This window comes from Suncus etruscus, chromosome 6, assembly GCF_024139225.1.
Source record: "Suncus etruscus isolate mSunEtr1 chromosome 6, mSunEtr1.pri.cur, whole genome shotgun sequence".
Classification (NCBI taxonomy): domain Eukaryota; kingdom Metazoa; phylum Chordata; class Mammalia; order Eulipotyphla; family Soricidae; genus Suncus; species Suncus etruscus.
Genome location: NC_064853.1, coordinates 58,030,912 through 58,047,720, shown reverse-complemented (window position 1 = coordinate 58,047,720; position 16,809 = coordinate 58,030,912). Strand labels below are relative to the sequence as shown.

At 39.4% G+C, this 16,809-nt stretch overlaps 1 protein-coding gene and 1 pseudogene across 1 annotated transcript in view; one reads left to right on the top strand and one right to left on the bottom strand.

Annotated features, from left to right (window-relative positions):
* Positions 1 to 16,309, top strand: part of PRKCI (protein kinase C iota) — an 81,662-nt gene extending 65,353 nt beyond the window's left edge. Inside the window, exons 13-18 of the mRNA XM_049774457.1 lie at positions 944 to 1,031; positions 2,294 to 2,419; positions 5,754 to 5,833; positions 9,013 to 9,102; positions 9,649 to 9,764; positions 15,786 to 16,309. Coding sequence (XP_049630414.1) covers positions 944 to 1,031; positions 2,294 to 2,419; positions 5,754 to 5,833; positions 9,013 to 9,102; positions 9,649 to 9,764; positions 15,786 to 15,873 — 588 coding nt within the window. The 3' untranslated portion in view covers positions 15,874 to 16,309. The remainder of the gene's footprint in view (positions 1 to 943; positions 1,032 to 2,293; positions 2,420 to 5,753; positions 5,834 to 9,012; positions 9,103 to 9,648; positions 9,765 to 15,785) is intronic.
* Positions 13,756 to 13,849, bottom strand: LOC126012417 (uncharacterized; annotated as a pseudogene).
* Positions 16,310 to 16,809: the final 500 nt, after the last annotated feature.

The window sequence follows — 16,809 nt, the reverse complement described above, 5'->3', positions numbered from 1 at the left end:
GTGTTCAAATATTTTTTTTTTGTTTGATTTTTGGGTCACACCTTGCTTCGCTCAGGGGGTACTCCTGGCTCTGTGCTCAGAAATCACTCCTGGCAGGCTCAGGGGACCATATGGTATATTGGGATCGAACTCAGGTTCATTGCAGGTTGGCTGCATGCAAGGCAAAAGCTCTCTCGCTGTGTTATCGCTCTGGTCCCCTGTGTTACTGTTTAGGCAACTATGAAGTTGGTGGATTTTTCTGTTAGTTTCCCATCAGATTTCCTGGGCAGACACTGTTATAAGATATTGAGGTGTTATATTAGGAGTTGGGATTTAAAGTACTTCTCTTCATGAAATGTGATTCCTTTACATTCAAATAATTTGATCTCATTAAATCTTTAGTATTCTATTTTTACTTGAAAATAGTTTTAAGGCTGGTCCAAGTGCAGTGGTGTTTACAATTAATTGATCACAGCCAGGGCCAGAGAGATAGCATGGAAGTAGGATGTTTGCCTCTCATGCAGAAGGATGGTAGTTAGAATCCCATCATCTCATATGCCCCCACCCCCCACCCCAAGCCTGCCAGAAGTGATTTCTGAGCCTAGAGCCAGGAGTAATCCCCGAGCACTGCTGGGTATGACCCAAAAACCAAAAAAAAAAATTTTTTTTGCCAGTTACAGATTTCTTTGTTCTTTCTCCACTCCCACTGCTTCATTGGACTAGCCTTTAAAAAAAATTGTTTTAAGATGTAATTTTATTGAAACTGCCAAAACCAACATCCATTGATGATAAGTTCATTTTTGTGCTATTTATTGAACTCTAAAATTTTAGTAGTGAAATCATTTGTGCTAGTGATGTATTGTTTGACTGTATTATCTACAAAGCTAAGTTTATATGATAGTTAAAATAAGAATTACATTTTAAGTTTTGGATGTTACTTTTTTTCTTTTCTATTTAATAAAAGGAAGGATTACGCCCAGGAGATACAACCAGCACTTTCTGTGGTACTCCCAATTACATTGCTCCTGAAATTTTAAGAGGAGAAGATTATGGTAATAAATAAATTGGTGGCATTTTAACTGTATTTAGGAGGTTTTTTTTTTAAATATGAAACCACTTACATTATAGTATACTCTAGTATTTTAATATTCATTGTATTAAAACGTAAGCTTTCTTCTTTGAACTTACATGGAGATCCTAAACTGAAATACTGCCAGTTTTGACCTTGGTAGTGTTTGGGCTGTAATTTGGTTTTGGTTTGTTTGGTTTTATGTTACAGTTAGAATGACATTAATGACAAACCGTAGTGGATACCCATTTTAGGCAGTTTTGTACACAGATGAAGAATGAAGTATAGAAAGTTTAAATAATTACACCAAAGTCATATAGCTAGAAAGTAGAAGTGTAAGAATTTAAAGTTTAAAAGTCTAGGGGCTGCTCTGATGGTGTAGTGGGATTCTTGACATCCCATATGGTCCCCGAAACACTGCCAGGAGTAATTCTCACTTGCATAGCTAGGAGAAACCCCTGAGCATTGCTGCCTATTGCCCCAAAACAAAACAAACAATAAAAACTGTTTAGCCATCTGTGACTAAATATATGTGTATATATTTACATATGTGTATGTATGTGTATATATATTTTTTCAGTTAGCTAGCATACTTGCTTTGCATTTTGGAGACCCATGTTCTATCTTTGCTACCACATGGTTCTCTGGCCTCTACTAGGAACAACCCCTGAACTTGATCAGGGAGTTGACCCTCCAGCTGAATGTAGTCCAGAAACAAACAAACAAAAAAACTAAAGATTAATGATCTGACTCCAGAATTATGATTTCCTAGTTGAGTGTTCAGATTTCCTTGGGGTTATTTCCCCTTGGGAATCTGAATGATAGGAAAATTGACAACTTGTGAGGAAGTGCTTTAGAAGAAAATATTTGACTCCTTGGCTTTTAACAGCTGTAAAGGAAGATTGGTGATAGCACCTGTGACAGTTGCTCAGCCTGTTTCCTAGGTCCTTCAACAATTTATAATCAGTTAGTTGAAGATCAAGATGTCAAATACAACAAATATGTTATAAGAACAAGTTATTAGCTTTGGATATCTATATAAAATCTTAGGCATATATAAAAGAACTTAATCATCAGTTCCTGTTTTAGTAACCTCTTAGTTATTTCTTTTATTGATAACCAGTGTATAGACTTCAATGCCCCCTTCATGCCAATAATGCAATTAGACTTTATTTTTTCACTGTTAATTTTTCAACTTTCAGGAATGCAAAGTGGATAATTCTTGCTTTCAAATTCTTTTCAAAGGTTTCAGTGTGGACTGGTGGGCTCTTGGAGTACTGATGTTTGAGATGATGGCTGGAAGGTCTCCATTCGATATTGTTGGGAGCTCTGATAACCCTGATCAAAATACAGAGGATTATCTTTTCCAAGGTAATTTGTTTTACAGTGATTCTCTGTGAATAACCTGTCATAGAGCATAACAAATGAGGATAGCTCAAGATATTACTTTGAGTTAAAAAAAAAAGAAGAAAAGAGGGGCCAGGCGGTGGCGCTGGAGGTAAGGTGCCTGCCTTGCCTGCGCTAGCCTAGGACGGACCGCGGTTCGATCCCCCGGCGTCCCATATGGTCCCCCAAGAAGCCAGGAGCAACTTCTGAGCGCATAGCCAGGAGTAACCCCTGAGCGTCACAGGGTGTGGCCCAAAAACCAAAAAAAAAAAAAAAAAAAAAAAAGGAAGAAAAGGGAGGATAATCTAGACTATACATATTAAAGGTGAGACTACTTTTTCCTATTTCCTATTGGCTGGTCCGAGTGCAGTGGTGTTTACAATTAATTGATCACAGCCAGTTACAGATTTCTTTGTTTCTTCTCCATTCCCACTGCTTCACTTGACTAGCCTGAAAAAAAAAAGTATCATAAGATTCTGCATTGCTGAATACATCCATCTTGGGAAATGAGAAGGTACTTTATATAATGGTGAATCCAAAATCTTTGAAAATAAATGGAAAAACTCACACCCCAAATATTGATTGAATTATACACATTAAAGCATTAATGAGTTGCTTGCATGGGTGGAAGCCACACTGCTTCCAATACAGTTCATTGGCCTTCTGTACAGTTTCCAGATCTACAGGAAAAAATGAACTGCCCACTCTGACAGGTAGAATTCACTCCCAAGGGCCTGGCCTCCTAAGGAGGATTCCCAAGGTTGAACCAAGATGATTTGAAATGATAATCATGTCTTCTCCAAAACAAAAGCCCTGGTCCAGATTGATTCACCAGTAAATTTGTTTTGTTTTGTTTGTTTGTTTGATTAAAAAAAGACTTCCCGGGCCGGGTAGGTGGCGCTGGAGGTAAGGTGTCTGCCTTGCAAGCGCTAGCCAAGGAAGGACCGCGGTTCGATCCCCCGGCGTCCCATATGGTTCCCCCAAGCCAGGGGCGATTTCTGAGCACATAGCCAGGAGTAACCCCTGAGCATCAAACGGGTGTGGCCCAAAAACCAAAAAAAAAAAAAAAAAAAAAGACTTCCCACAGATTGGGAAAAACTACTTACCCAATAATCATATGGTAAGGGGTTAATATCTAGGATATATAAGGCACTGGTAGAACTTAACAAAAATATCTTTCCCCAACAATAAATGGGGAGAAGCAATAAACATAAACTTCCTTTAAATAAAAAATATATAGGGGCCGGAGAAGTGGCATGGAGCCATAAGGCATCCGCCTTGATGGCACTAGCCTAGACGGACCACAGTTCAACCCCCCCAGCATCCCATATGGTCCCCCAAGCCAGGAGCAATCTCTGAGCACATAGCCAGGAATAACCCCTGAGTGCCACCAGGTGTGCCCACCCCCCAAAAAATATATACATAGTGCCCAGATAGCGCAGCAGTAGGGCATTTGCCTTGCATGCAGCCAAACCAGGATGGACAGTGGTTTGAATCCAGGCATCCCCCATGTCTGCCAGAAGTGATTTCTGAGCGCAGAGCCAGAAGTAACCCAAGTGCTGAGTGACCCAAATCCACCCGCCAAATACAAGATGGTCAACAGGCACATGAAAAAATGTTCTACATTATTAATCACCAGGAGATGCAAATCAAAAGAACAGTGAAATACCTCACACAACAGAAATGCACACATCAGAAAGAACAAAAACAAATAGTGTTAGCATGATGTGGAGAGAAAGCTTCTCATTCACTGCTGATGGGAATGTCAGCTGGTTCAGCCTTTTGGGAAAACAGTATGGACAATCTTCAGAAAACTAGAAATTGATCTCCTGCCTGACCCAGCTAGGTACCCCCCCCCCCAAATGTGAAAAAGGCACATGCACTCTTATATTTATTGCAGTATTATTCACAATAGTCATAATTTGGGAGCAACCCAAGTGCGTGGTGTCAAATGAATTGAATAAAGAAACTACTATTACCTACATAATGGAATACTATGCAACTGTTAGGAAAATGAAGTCATGAAATTTACTTACACATACATGGATGGATATGGAAATAGTTATATCAAGCAAATTGAGTCAAAGGGATAGACCTTGAATAATAACACTCATTTGTAGGACATTAAAAAAAAAGGTAAAATAGGTAATAATACTCAGAGAATAGAGATGAGGGCCAGGAAGATTGGTAGGAAGCTTGCCACAAAGATCTGGGAGTACAGTAGGGCAGAAAATATGACCATGATAGTTGAAAATGATCACTGGACAAGAACTCTGTGCTGAAAAGAAGAAAAGTGATATGAATGATACCATCTCATAACAATATTGCAAATCACGTATAAAGAGAAAAAAGTATAGCAGTTGAAACTCATAGACTTGCAGATGGGAATGATAATTGGCATAAAGTATTTGAGAAGAATGTAGCAATATCTAAAAATATTGAAGATAGTCTGTACCAAGTATTTATCATAATAATGTTTTGTTTTGGGGCATGCCCAACAGCACATAGATGTTACTTGGGCATGGCAGGGATCAAACCCAAGCCAACCATACGCAGGGCAGATGCCCTACCTATTGTGCTATCGCTTTGGTCCCCATATCAAATTTTAATGCAGTCATTAGTCCCTCTAGCAGTTTCTTGAAATAGCTACTTTTATTCCACTCTTTTTTTTTTGGGGGGGGGCCACACCCTGTGACGCTCAGGGGTTACTCCTGGCTATGCGCTCAGAAGTTGCTCCTGGCTTCTTGGGAGACCATATGGGACACCGGGGGATCGAACCGCGGTCCGTCCTAGGCTAGCGCAGGCAAGGCAGGCACCTTACCTCCAGCGCCACCGCCCGGCCCTCCACTCTTATTTTTTTAATTTTTATTTATTTTTTTGGTTTTTGGGCCACACCCGGCAGTGCTCAGGGGCTACTCCTGGCTGTCTGCTCAGAAATAGCTCCTGGCAGGCACGGGGGACCATATGGGACACCGGGATTCGAACCAACCACCTTTGGTTCTGGATCGGCTGCTTGCAAGGCAAACGCTGCTGTGCTATCTCTCTGGGCCCCGACCCACTCTTATTTTTAAAGATGAGGAAACAGTTAGGTGGTCACAAAATAAGACATACACATATGTGATAAAAACTTGAAAATGGAATTTATTTCTGAGAATGAAGGAGAGGAAGAGGTCCTGGTAAGTACACAAGATAGTTCCATACTTTCACTATTTTTTCTGCTAGTGTGTCTTAAATGTCTCAATGAACATTTAAAGATTAAAACCAAGTAAAAGCTAAGTGTGAATAAGTAAAATTTATAAAATGAATTTTATCTTTCTAGTTATTTTGGAAAAACAAATCCGTATACCACGTTCTCTCTCTGTAAAAGCTGCAAGTGTCCTGAAGAGCTTTCTCAACAAGGTATTAATTATAAAAATTCCTTAGTGTTTATCTTTATATAAATGAAATGAGTAAGTAGAAGCTCAAACAGTGTACAGTTCCAAAACACTAGAGTATGGAGTTTTTCTCTTCACCAAAATAGTTTGATAGCACTAGATTCTGAGATAGTTGCCATTCCATTTTACTAGTGTAATTTACTTCAAATTGTATATTATATTTATAGGGAATGCTTTAGTAGGGAATAATACAGTATCTTTGTAGATAGTCTCAGTTGGCCAACCAGTTTGATCTCCCAGCTCTTGATATAGAACCCCAGCCCCACCAGCATTGTTTCCTGGGTAGAGAGGAGTTAGCCCTAAGCACAGTGAGAGTGGCCAAATAAAACTCCCCAAAATTAAATTTTTTTTTATACATCAACCATAAATCTCTTTATATTATTGAATATTTGGGTAGTAGCAGTCCCTGCATGTTCTCCTATCAAAAACTCAGTCATTAAATAAAATTAAATTAAATTAAAAAATTATTGACTCTTCAAATTCTGACCACCATTAGTTGTTTATTGTAGTTGGTAGACTGACTAGATTCTGGTTTTAGTCTTAAAATTATGACTCTAAATTGTAAGACCTCTCTTGGGAAATGTTTAGTTCCATATCCACAATCAGTTCTCCAGCTACCATCCAGATGTCCTACAAATGGATATCCTGCAATTCAGTTCAGTTTTGGTACCAACTTTGTAGAGTTAGCATAGATGTCATAGGTTCAAGGTTCAGTCCTACAGACTGTCATCTGCTCCGCAGCAACCAATTGCAAATACTGAGTTCCCCACATTTTCATCTGTTTTGACTATGACTTTAGGGCTTCTCACAACCCCTACTTCTTAGCAGTTTAGTTAGTTCACTAGAAAGGCTCATAAAACTCAGGAAAATACTTTGCTTATTATCACTGGTTTATCATGAAGGTGATACAATTGAATGAGGAATGATAGGGTACATGCGTGAGTTCAGGAGCTTTTGTCCCTAATGAATTGGGATGTGTCATCTTTCCAATATGTGGATGATGTCTAAACCAGTCCAATGTTTCTAACTGGTTTAAAAGGTTTCATGGCAGAAGCATTGTGTTCCTGTGATTGAATTCAATTTTTGGGCTTTCTGGAAATGTTTAAAAATTACAAGCTGGGGGGCCGGAGAGATAGCATAGAGGTAAGGTGTTTGCCTTGTATGCACAAGGACAGTGGTTCAAATCCCGGCATCCCATATGGTCACCCGAGCCTGCCAGGAGCGATTTCTGAGCATAGAGCCAGGAGTAACCCCTAAGTGCTGCCGGGTGTGACCCAAAAATAAAAAAAAAAAATTAAAAAAAAAATTACAAGCTGGGGCCAGAGAGATAGTATAGCAGTAGGACCTTTGCCTTGCACATAGTAGCTGATCCAGGACGGACGATGGTTCAAGTTTCGGCATCCTATATGGTCCCCTGTGTCTGCCAGGAGCAATTTCTGAGCACAGAGCTAGGAATAATCCCTGAGTGCTACAGGGTGTGACCCAAAAACAAACAAGCAAAAATATAAGCCAATGTTACAGGGTACCCCAAATGGTGTCTAGAATTGACTGCCCCTCTCTAAGCACCAAGCCGGCAAAGCAAACAAAACTAATCCTTGAACACGGCTGAGTGAAAAGCAAAAACTCATCTCCGCCCTGTTCATAGGCTCCCTTGCCTCCAAAAAATGAAAGGAAAAAATATTCCAGCCCTCCACATGTGTTGTTTCCTCTCATAGCCAGTAACCCCTCTTGAAGCTATTTAAAGACCTAAGAATTAGTCATCCGAGGATAAACTCATTGATTAAAAGGGACTTGCTATGAATAATGAAAGATACTTTGACACTCAGGAGTTTAGTGTTTAGAAACTCAGGGGCTGGAGTGGTAGCACAGCTGTAGGGCCTTGCACGTGGCTGACCCAGGACTGATGCAGGTTCTATCTTCGTCATCCCTTATGGTGCCCCATGCCAGGAGCAATTTCTGAGCGCAGAGCCAGGAGTAACCCCTGAGCACCACTGGGGGTGGCCCAAAAACCTAAAAAATAGTCACAAGCAAGAGATAGGGTAGTTTAGGAACCAAATATATGTCTTATTGTATTATAAATCCTCTATGCAATCATAATTATTTTTATTGTGGGAGTCACACTTGCTGATGCACAGAGCAATCAGATTTTACTCTAAATGGTAGGTGAGAAAGTATAAGTAGGTGATATGCATTTACCTTCTAAGATAAGTAGGCACTGATAGATTTTAATAAAGCTCATTGAAACACTTTAAGAAAAAATATTGAACTGGGAAACCTAAGCTTTAATAGATGAAGATAAGTGAAAAATAAAGGTAAGAAGTGTTAATATTGTAAAAATGTCTTATTTGAAAGAAAATTAGGGACATAGTCTCTTTACACATAATAAATAAGACAGACCGTTTTGTAAACTGCTAATTCCATCAAGTACAGTGATACAGAGAATCATATCATTGTGTATAATCACACAAAATTATATAATATAAATAATACGTTAATATGATTTAAATTGTTTAAATTAGCACTATAACATTTAATATTAATTGATATTATCAACATAATATATAAGATAAATAATAAATGTAATGATATTGTTGGGCAGGAGCAGTGGCGCAAGTGGTAGGGCATCTGCCTTGCATGCGCTGACATAGGACAGTCCATCCCCAAGCCAGGAGTGATTTCTGACAGGAGTAACCCGAGTGTCACGGGTGTGGCCCAAAAACCTAAATAAATAGGATGTTTTGTATTATATGGTTTATATATTTATATGTATTACATAATTATGAATCTGATAATGATATAAAAATTATATCATTGTGAACAGAGATCATGATTTTGGGTACAGGACTGCTGTGTGCAGTCTCAGTCGACCCTATACTGAACAGTTGAGTGTTCTTTTGCAAGAAGTGTTAATGTTTCTCTCCCTACCTTTAATTCACTATGAAGTAGAGAAAGAGCCAGGAGGAATTTTATTTGTCATAAACTTCAAACTTCATATACTCATCTGAGTCCAGTATACATTCCAGAAAAGATAGGCTCTACCTGATCAAATCTTCTGATTTTAGACATGGAAAGATCACAAAGGTGATTTATTATAAAGCACTATATTCATTTACTCACTTCTTAAAACATTTTTTTATCCTGCAGGACCCAAAGGAACGATTAGGTTGTCATCCTCAAACAGGATTTGCTGATATTCAGGGTCATCCTTTCTTCCGAAATGTTGATTGGGATATGGTATGTAATTTTTATTGTTTTTCCATATTAGGTTTATTATCTCGGGCCAGATTTTACTATCTTGAAATAATTTTTTAAATCAGTTTATCATATCATATTATATTATTTAGGTCCATTCTCAAGCGCTTTACATAAAGTTTTTAATTTGAACTTAGGTAGTTAGTGGAGCATATTATAGTATTACTGAGGTTAGTGGTTGAGTTTGTTAGTATATTTTAGGACTGCAAAGGAACTCTTTAGTAAGAGTGGAAAGTATTTGAGGGTTGGAGGGAAATGGAGAGCTGGAATGGATTTTTTTTTAAGAATATAGGCCTGAGGGGCTGGTGAGGTAGCACTAGAGGTAAGGTGTCTGCCTTGCAAGTGCTAGCCAAGGAAGGACCGAGGTTTGATTCCCCGGCATCCTATATGGTCCCCCCAAGCCAGGGGCAATTTCTGAGCACTTAGCCAGGAGTAACCCCTGAGCATCAAACGGGTGTGGCCCGAAAAACCAAAAAAAAAAAAAGAACGTAGGCCTGAGCTGTTATCCAATATGTCTTGTCTTTTTAGATGGAGCAAAAGCAGGTGGTACCTCCATTTAAGCCAAATATTTCTGGAGAATTTGGTTTGGACAACTTTGATTCTCAGTTTACCAATGAACCTGTCCAGCTTACTCCAGATGATGAGTAAGTAATTTTTATAGACTACCATATTTTCACAGCTTGTAAATCCCAATATTAGAGACTTAGTGCTTTACTGTTAAATTATCTACCCTCCAGTTTCACGATTCTTGAATCTATTGTCCGATAAATTAGAATCTGTAATTTCTGCTGTGCTTTGCATGCATCACCTGTATTTCTTACACTTTTGTAAATGTAGCTGTTATCTTCATTTTACAGATGAAGAAACCGGGGCTCAGAGAGGTTAAGCAAAGTTACACAGCTATCAGGTGGCAGAGCCAGGATTCAAAACCAAATCTGACTTAACGCCTTTGCTCTTTCCACTGCACCGTGTGGTTTTCCATTTGGTGATTTCATCTTTTTCTGAATTCCTGAGTACATTAAGCTAGATTTCCTAGAAAGTGAATTAGGTAAAAGGGTATAAAATTTTTTAAACTCTTGATATGTTTTGCCAATTTTCTTTTTAAAAGATTGTATCAAGGGCCCGTCAGGAGTAACCCCTGAACATAGCCGGGTGTGGCCCAAAAACAAACAAACAAACAAACAAACAAAAAAGATTGTATCAAGCCAGCTGATTTTTTTTTTTGGTGTTGCTTGTTTTTGAAAATACCATTTAGGGCCAGAGTGATAGCACAGCGGTAGGGCATAGGGTGTTTGCCTTGCACACAGTTGCCATCCTCTATGGTGCCCCAAGCCTACCAGGGATGATTTCTGATCGTAGAGCCAGAAGTAACCTCTGAGTGCCACTGGGGATATCCCAAAAACCAAAAACAAACAAACAAAAAAAAATTAGGAGCCAGTGAGATAGCACAGTGGTTGGCTGTTTGCCTTGCATGTTATCCAATCCAGGAGGGACCCAGTTTGATTTCCAGAATTCCATATGGTTCCCCAGCCTGCCAGGGTTGATTTCTGGGTGCAGAGCCAGGAGTAGCCTTTGAACACCGCTGGATTTGGCCCCAAACCTTTCAATCAATCAATAAATAAATTTTAAAAAAAGCATTTAATAAAATAAAAATACCATTTAGATTAATTTTATTATTTTGATCATTGACTGACCATTCTCTCATCTGCCTTTACTACCCCTTTGATGTCTTGCTACATTACATCTTACCACCACATTCCATACAGAAGCTGTTCCAAACTATCTTTATATTTCAGAAGGCTTCAGTCCTACTGCCATTTTTGATGAGCTAGCCTGGGTTTGGCTGCATGATTCAGATCTCTCTGGTGTGAGCTCTCTCCCTTTCCACCTTGTGTCTCAGACTTGCTCTCTAACTCTATCTCTCTATTCTTGCAAGGGGCATCCTCTTCGCCTAGATCTGTTTCTTTCATTTTCTGGAGGATTTCTTTTTATAGGTTTTCTCATTTCTGTAATTCCTCTTCCAGCTTCTTTAAGCTTATAAAAATGCTCCCAAGTTTTATTAGCATTTCTTTGAACCAATACATTTTCCCCTCATTCTTTTTTCTTCTTAAGCTTCTTCAGAAATAATAGAAATGAGGGATTGGAATGATAGCAGGGCATTTGCTTTGCATGGAACCCAGGTTCAATTCCTTGGCATCCCATATGGTCCCCTGAGCACTGCTGGATGTGGACTAAAGCCCCTCCCACTCCACCCCCCAAAAAAATACTTAGAAACATCCTAAAAGAAAGATAAATAAATCTTTATTAAACTTTAGAGTAATCAGCCTTGATTGTATTATGCACTTTGGTCTGGAGGCACATCTTGTGGTGCTCAGGGCTTTTTCCTGGCTCTGCAGAGAGGTCACTCTGACAGTGCTCAAAGGCCTTTACGTGGTGCTAATGATCAAACTGAGGTTGGCTGCATACAAGGAAGCTTTTAACCCCCATACTGTCTCTCTAGCTCTTCTTTTTTTTTCTTTTTCCATGTCATCATTTGTACTTCTTTTTTTTTTTTTTTTTTTTTTTTTTTTGGGCCACACCCGGCGGTGCTCAGGGGCTACTCCTGGCTGTCTGCTCAGAAATAGCTCCTGGCAGGCACGGGGGACCATATGGGACACCGGGATTCGAACCAACCACCTTTGGTCCTGGATCAGCTGCTTGCAAGGCAAACACTGCTGTGCTATCTCTCCGGGCCCCATTTGTACTTCTTAAATTAAACTTCCTGCAATTTTTTTTTGTTTGATTGGTTTGGTTTGGTTTGGTTTTGGGCCACACCCAGTGAAGCTCAGGAGTTACTCCTGGCTATGCTCTCAGAAACTGCTCCTGGGTTGGGGGACCATATGACACCAGGGGATGGAACCTCGTCCATCCTAGGTCAGCCGCGTACAAGACAAATGCCCTACCGCTTTGACCCCAACTTCTTGCAGTTTTTAAAGTGTTTTTTTTTATTTCAGTCCTTCCTTCCCTGAGCCCATAAAGCATTTGATATTCATTTATTGTCATTGGCCAACCTGGTTTTGCTTTATCTCTGAAACCACACTTGTCACCACCCCCTTACTTCCCACCCCAGTCCTCTGAGATTAGGACAGACCATGGTTTGTTCATCATGAAAGCTTCGTTTCCTTTACGGAATGCAGTTAGTACCTCTGAGATTTTAGCTAGTTATGTATCATGGTTACCTGCTATTTAAGTGCATGACTCCAGCCAAATTGGCAAGTAATTATGGAGTAAAAGACACCGTGCTCAGTATTAGTTTTCAGAGTTAATCAAGACATTAAGACATAGATTTACTTCAAAAGTGTACTGTCTTTACTAGAGGAGAGACACGAAATTATTGATGACGCTATCGTGTATTCTAGAGAGCACTGGAATTAATCAAAAGATAAGACTTTGAGTCCTGATGCTGCCACTTACCAACTGGGTAACCTTTTGTATAGTTTGCATAATTTCTCTGAGCCTGTTTTTTGGTTTGTTTGCCTATCTCACAAGGTTGCTGTTTATTAAGTAAAGCTTCCACTCCTGAATTGCATCTCTCACTGACTTGTTTGTTAGACAAATTTCTCAAATGTATGAAGTGGAAAATCAAAGTTAATGTCCTTTCTGCTCTTTTTGTTTTGTTTTTGTTTTTGGGCCACACCTGGTGACGCTCAGGGGTTACTCCTAGCTATGCACTCAAAAATAGCTCCGGTTTGGGGGACCATATAGGACACCAAGGGATTGAACCATAGTCCGTCCTAGGCTAGCATGGTCAAAGCAGACGACGCCTTACTGCTTGCACCACCGCTCTGGCCCTTCCTTTCTGGCCTTTTTGACTATTGTTTTCTGTTTTGTTTTATTTTGGGGCCACACCCGGCAGCGCTCAGGGGTCACTCCTGGCTCTGCATTCAGAAATTACTCCTGGCAGGTTCGTACTATATGGTATGCTGGGGTCCATCCTAAGTTGGCCACGTGCAAGGCAAATGCCAAACTGCTGTCCTTTCTCTCTGACCCAATGTCTATTGTTTTCAATGAAGTATTTGTTTTTTTTCTGCATATCTAACCACCATGTATTCAGTTTCATAATGTCATTGTTGATACCTTTATTTTCATGTATGATTCCGTCAACTGCCAAGTCCTTGTCTAATTTACTTTACTTCATCATTTAAATCAGATAGATCCTTCTTTTTCATTCCCTTTGTTATAAACCCAGTTCAAATTTTATTCAAATCATACATATATATTTTATTCAAATCATACATGTATATTATATAATATATAAATTATATCATATATAATATATATTAAAATATATTTTTAATTTTATTATGATCAAAGTAAATTACAGTTTTCTCACAGAAATATTTAAAGCACATAGTGACAATGAATGAGGGGCATTCCCACCACTCCTCCTAGTGTTGTCTTCCCTCCACCCCTGTTTCCAGCATGTATCCCATCTTAAATATATAAAATATGGGGTCGGAGAGATAGCATGGAGGTAAGGTGTTTGCCTTGCATGCAGAAGGACGGTGGTTCGAATCTCGGCATCCCGTATGGTCCCCCGAGCCTGCCAGGAGCGATTTCTGAGTGTAGAGCCTGAGCAGTGCCACGTGTGACCCAAAAACCAAAAAACACTTCATGAATTTGCGTATCATTCTTGCGCAGGGACCATGTTAATCTTCTCTATTGGTTTTTGGGCTACACCCGGCGGTGCTCAGGGTTTACTCCTGGCTGTCTGCTCAGAAATAGCTCCTGGAAGGCACGGGGGACCATATGGGACACTGGGATTCGAACCAACCACCTTTGGTCCTGGATCGACTGCTTGCAAGGCAAACGCCACTATGCTATCTCTCCGGGGCCCTTCTCTTTATTGTTTTAATTTTAGTATATGTGCTGCCAAAACGAGCACCATACATAGAATATTATATTATTACTGTTCTCCTAATTGGTCTCAGTCATCATTTTGTAACCTATTCTATACACCCTAGTTCTTGAATTCCTCTAATTTAAAAGCTTTGATGACTTTTACATTGCCTACCAGGTCAGATCTTTCATTTTGGCTGGAGATGACTTAGCTCAGTGGGCTGGAGTACATGCTTTACATGTAGGAAGCCCAGGTTACATTCCAACATGGCCTGTTCCCCTTAGCACCACTGGGAGCATGAAGCCAGGACTGTCCCCTCAGCTGGTATTGGCCCCAAATGACAAATCTCTCCGTTTGACTTCATGTGAGACTTCCCATCATCCCCAGCCTCTTGAACCATATGCTCTCTCCACATTCTGTACCATACTATGTCCGATCAGTCTCATTCACTCAGCATTCCCACATTCACCAACCAACATAGTGTAGTTCCCTTTGTTCATGCTATTTCCTTTTTCCTTTATTGAAACATTCTTTATCCTTCAGTTACCCCAGATGCAACCATCAAATATTGTGAAACTGTAGCTTGAAAATCACTGGCTTCAACAAGCCATTAACTTTCTTTTCTAGTAGCATGTGCATTAACCTCTGTTCCTATGCTCCAGTTCCAATAATGCTTTCTTTTTCCCAGACACATCATAATCTTTCAAAATTTCATTAAATGTTTGTGGAATAAATGCTGCCTTTCTTTATTTCTCTAACACGAAGTCACCCTTTGGGGTCTGTGAGGTGGCACTAGATGTAAGGTGTCTGCAAGTGCTAGCCAAGGAAGGACCGCGGTTCGATCCCCCGGTGTCCCATATGGTCCCCCCAAGCCAGGGGCAATTTCTGAGTGCTTAGCCAGGAGTAACTCCTGAGCATCAAACAGGTGTGGCCCAAAAAAACAAACAAACAAAAAAAAGGTCTCCCTTTTCTTTAGAACTTATTAGAGCACGTCTTAGCATTTTCTACTATGAAATTAGCAGATATAGCAGATAATGTTTTCTTTTTTGAATAATTCCATGAGCTATTTCTATTTTCCCCCTTAAAAGAACTGTCTAACTTGTAGAATTTGTCTAACTTTGTTGGTATGATGTGTCCATTGAAGTATTAAAATATTTAATAAATGGGGTTGGAGAGATAGCATGGAGGTAGGGCATTTGCCTCACCCTAGGTGGTTCAAATCCCGGCATCCCATGTGGTCCCCTGAGCTTGTCAGAAGCGACTTCTGAGCGTAGAGCCGGGAGTAACCCCTGAGCGCTGCCGGGTGTGACCCCCACCAAAAAAATTGATAATACTATCCACTCACTATATATTGAACTAGAAGCTTAGTTTAACTGTCACCCTCCCATTCTGTCCCCTATCTTCCCTTGCTGTTCCCTCCTTATTCCAAGTCTTTCAGTGTATTTGTTCCTACTTTCCTTTTCCTTCTGGATAACTTCTGGTAACTTCTGGGCCTTCTCTTCACCATCTTTCATCTGGCTGTTGAGGTGACAACTGAATTGAATTTTATTCAGACCTAGATGCTTGCCTGTAATTATGAATGTTATTCAGGTCAGAAGTTATGATTAACTAGAATTGGAGTGACCTTTTATATTCTTGATTTTCAGGTCTAGAAAATGGGGGTTAATCAATAGATACAGACTTTTTCTATCACCTATATAAATTAACTTTTGTTTTAAATCTTGTTTTTTGCCATTTTAATAAAAGTTGAATAAATATTGATTATGAAAATTATTTTTTTCAACAGTGACATTGTGAGGAAGATTGATCAGTCTGAATTTGAAGGCTTTGAGTATATAAATCCTCTTTTGATGTCTGCAGAAGAATGTGTCTGATCCTCATTTTCCCACTATGCATTTGCTTGTCTTGATCTTTAATGCATGGATAAACTTTACCATCCTGGATACAGTGAACCATTTTATATTTGTCACCTACAAAAAGCACTCATTATCTTCTCTTGTTGACTGTAAGAGTCATTATTACATCTAAATTTAACTGTGAAAAAAAATGAAGCTAGTTTTTAGACAGCTATGTCAGAATTTAGTTACACTGGTAATCCACCAGCCTACTGATGAATAATGAAGTTGTCTTTTTTGTTCAAAGGATATATCACTGCTTTAAAAAAAACAAAGACGATCTTTCACATTACATACATGTCAGGATCACATCATATACCTCCCATGATTTTTGTCATTCTTTGTTGTCATTTAAGTGAATTTAGTCATCTAATTGACTTTTAATTTTGGAATAAATGGTTAATTCAAAATACAACATCTTGATATGTTACCTATTAGTTTCTTATTCTTTGTTTTTAGAGACTCAACTAGAAATTTTATCATTGCCTTGAAAATTCAGTATTTAAGACAACAGTTGTTACATTACTATTAAAATATTTTGCTTGCTTAGAATTGGCGGATACAGAATACCTTTGTAGAATAAGATTAGCACAGTTTATTAAGATTCAAATTTCAAATCAACCGCCTTTTTAGTTGGTACAAGTACAAGTGATTTTTCTTTTTAGTAAGGAGCTTTTGAGTTTGTCCTTTTTTTTTTTTTTTTTTTTTTTTTCTCTTTTCTTTTTTTTTTTTTTGGTTTTTGGGCCATACCCGGCGTTGCTCAGGGGTTACTCCTGGCTGTCTGTTCAGAAATAGCTCCTGGCAGGCATGGGGGACCATATGCGACACCGGGATTCGAACCAACCACCTTTGGTCCTGGATCGGCTGCTTGCAAGGCAAACGCCGCTGTGCTATCTCTCCAGGCCCAAGCTTGTC